At 50.9% G+C, this 1392-nt stretch overlaps 1 protein-coding gene across 1 annotated transcript; it reads right to left on the reverse strand.

Moving 5' to 3' along the window:
• Positions 1-827: 827 nt before the first annotated feature.
• Positions 828-1379, reverse strand: MAA_11732 (uncharacterized protein; the record flags this gene model as incomplete). Its single annotated transcript, XM_011412647.1, has 1 exon — positions 828-1379. One exon carries the CDS (start codon positions 1377-1379, stop codon positions 828-830), a length of 552 nt encoding a protein of 183 aa, XP_011410949.1.
• Positions 1380-1392: the final 13 nt, after the last annotated feature.

The raw sequence follows: 1392 nt of genomic DNA on the forward strand, positions 1-1392 counted from the left end.
CGCGGTGATCAACCGAGCAATAGGCAAAGACTTTGACAAATTCGTCAAGCTGGCGAAAGCAAGTTCCTTTTTCGAGAGGATTTGCCTTCGCCACTAGGCGATGTTTTTCAATCATGGCATCTTCATCCAACTTTTCCTTTGTTCTTCCTTCATAGGCTGCGGTTGGCGGAAGGTGGACTCAACACCTTTTTGTCCGCGCACGCCGCCCCTGATCACTGTAGACCTGCGGACTACCAAAAACATGACCTGCACAACCCGCTGACGGGTATCAGAGTTAGAATGTGAGCGCCTTTGAGCTGATGCAATGCTAGATAGTGTTTTGTTTACGTTGCAATGGGTCCCGTCTAAGGATGAGACCCGTAGTTTGTAGATTAGTCACTAGCCTAGCACGTCCTGTGCCCCGCGTAGGGGACCTGAGTGGCCTACGGCCACTGGACGGAAAATACACTACTACTACTACTAAAAGGTGATGCGTGGGCTACCTGACACACCTTTTCCAGCCAATCAGAGCCCGCATGTACGCCCAGATATTGGCGCTATACCTCATTCGGCAACTCTGTCGAGTAAATCGAGTAAAGCCGAGTAATGGACGCAGGTTGCTTTGCTTGACTGTCCGGGAGTCCTTACTTTGCTTGGTTGACAAGTATCGAGCAATCACAACCAACCAAGTCAAGTTACTTGGTTGTTGGACACACTGGCCCTTCCAGCATCTTCATCCAAGCACTCATGAAAAACCGAGTCCACGTACCGAATCACTCGTGTACGGTATATGTCTTCTTTCGGGTTGGCCATATCATGCAGTAGGGATGGCAATTGCATGTTCCCGTCTAACCAAAGGAGCCCATGCAAGTGCAGACTGCCTCGTTCGTTTGTCTCCACCGTTGCATAGTAATGGCTAATCTTGCCAAAAACTGACTCCTCGCCTGCCCTGACATATTTGTCGAAGAAGAGGACACTTCTCGGTGGAAGAAGATGGCAGCGCTGACTGGATCCATGATGCTGAGCGCGATTCTCTCGTAACTGTTGTGAAGATCGGCCAAGAGATCACATGCAGTGTCATAGTCATGCAGCCTGTGGATCGAGAGTCTTATCTTGACGGGGTTATTGATGTCGTTGGGGTTGATGGTAATCCAAACCGCTGGCATGCCAGTCCAACCGATGAGGGCTTGTATCTTCTTTCGCATAAGCAATCGGCTTTCGTTTGAGAGCGGCTGCGCATGACCAAAAATAGACAGCTCACGGAGTAAGAGCGATATATCGGGGTCACTTGTAGTCTTTGTCTCTCGCATCTCTGCCCCTGCCTTCTTCAGCCGGTCCGCCGTCAGGCTCTCAAAGACCTGCTCGAGGCGATGGAAGGAGCCCTTCGCGACACGGACCATGCTGATACGGCGG

Source organism: Metarhizium robertsii (assembly GCF_000187425.2).
Source record: "Metarhizium robertsii ARSEF 23 chromosome Unknown MAA_Scf_15, whole genome shotgun sequence".
NCBI lineage: Eukaryota > Fungi > Ascomycota > Sordariomycetes > Hypocreales > Clavicipitaceae > Metarhizium > Metarhizium robertsii.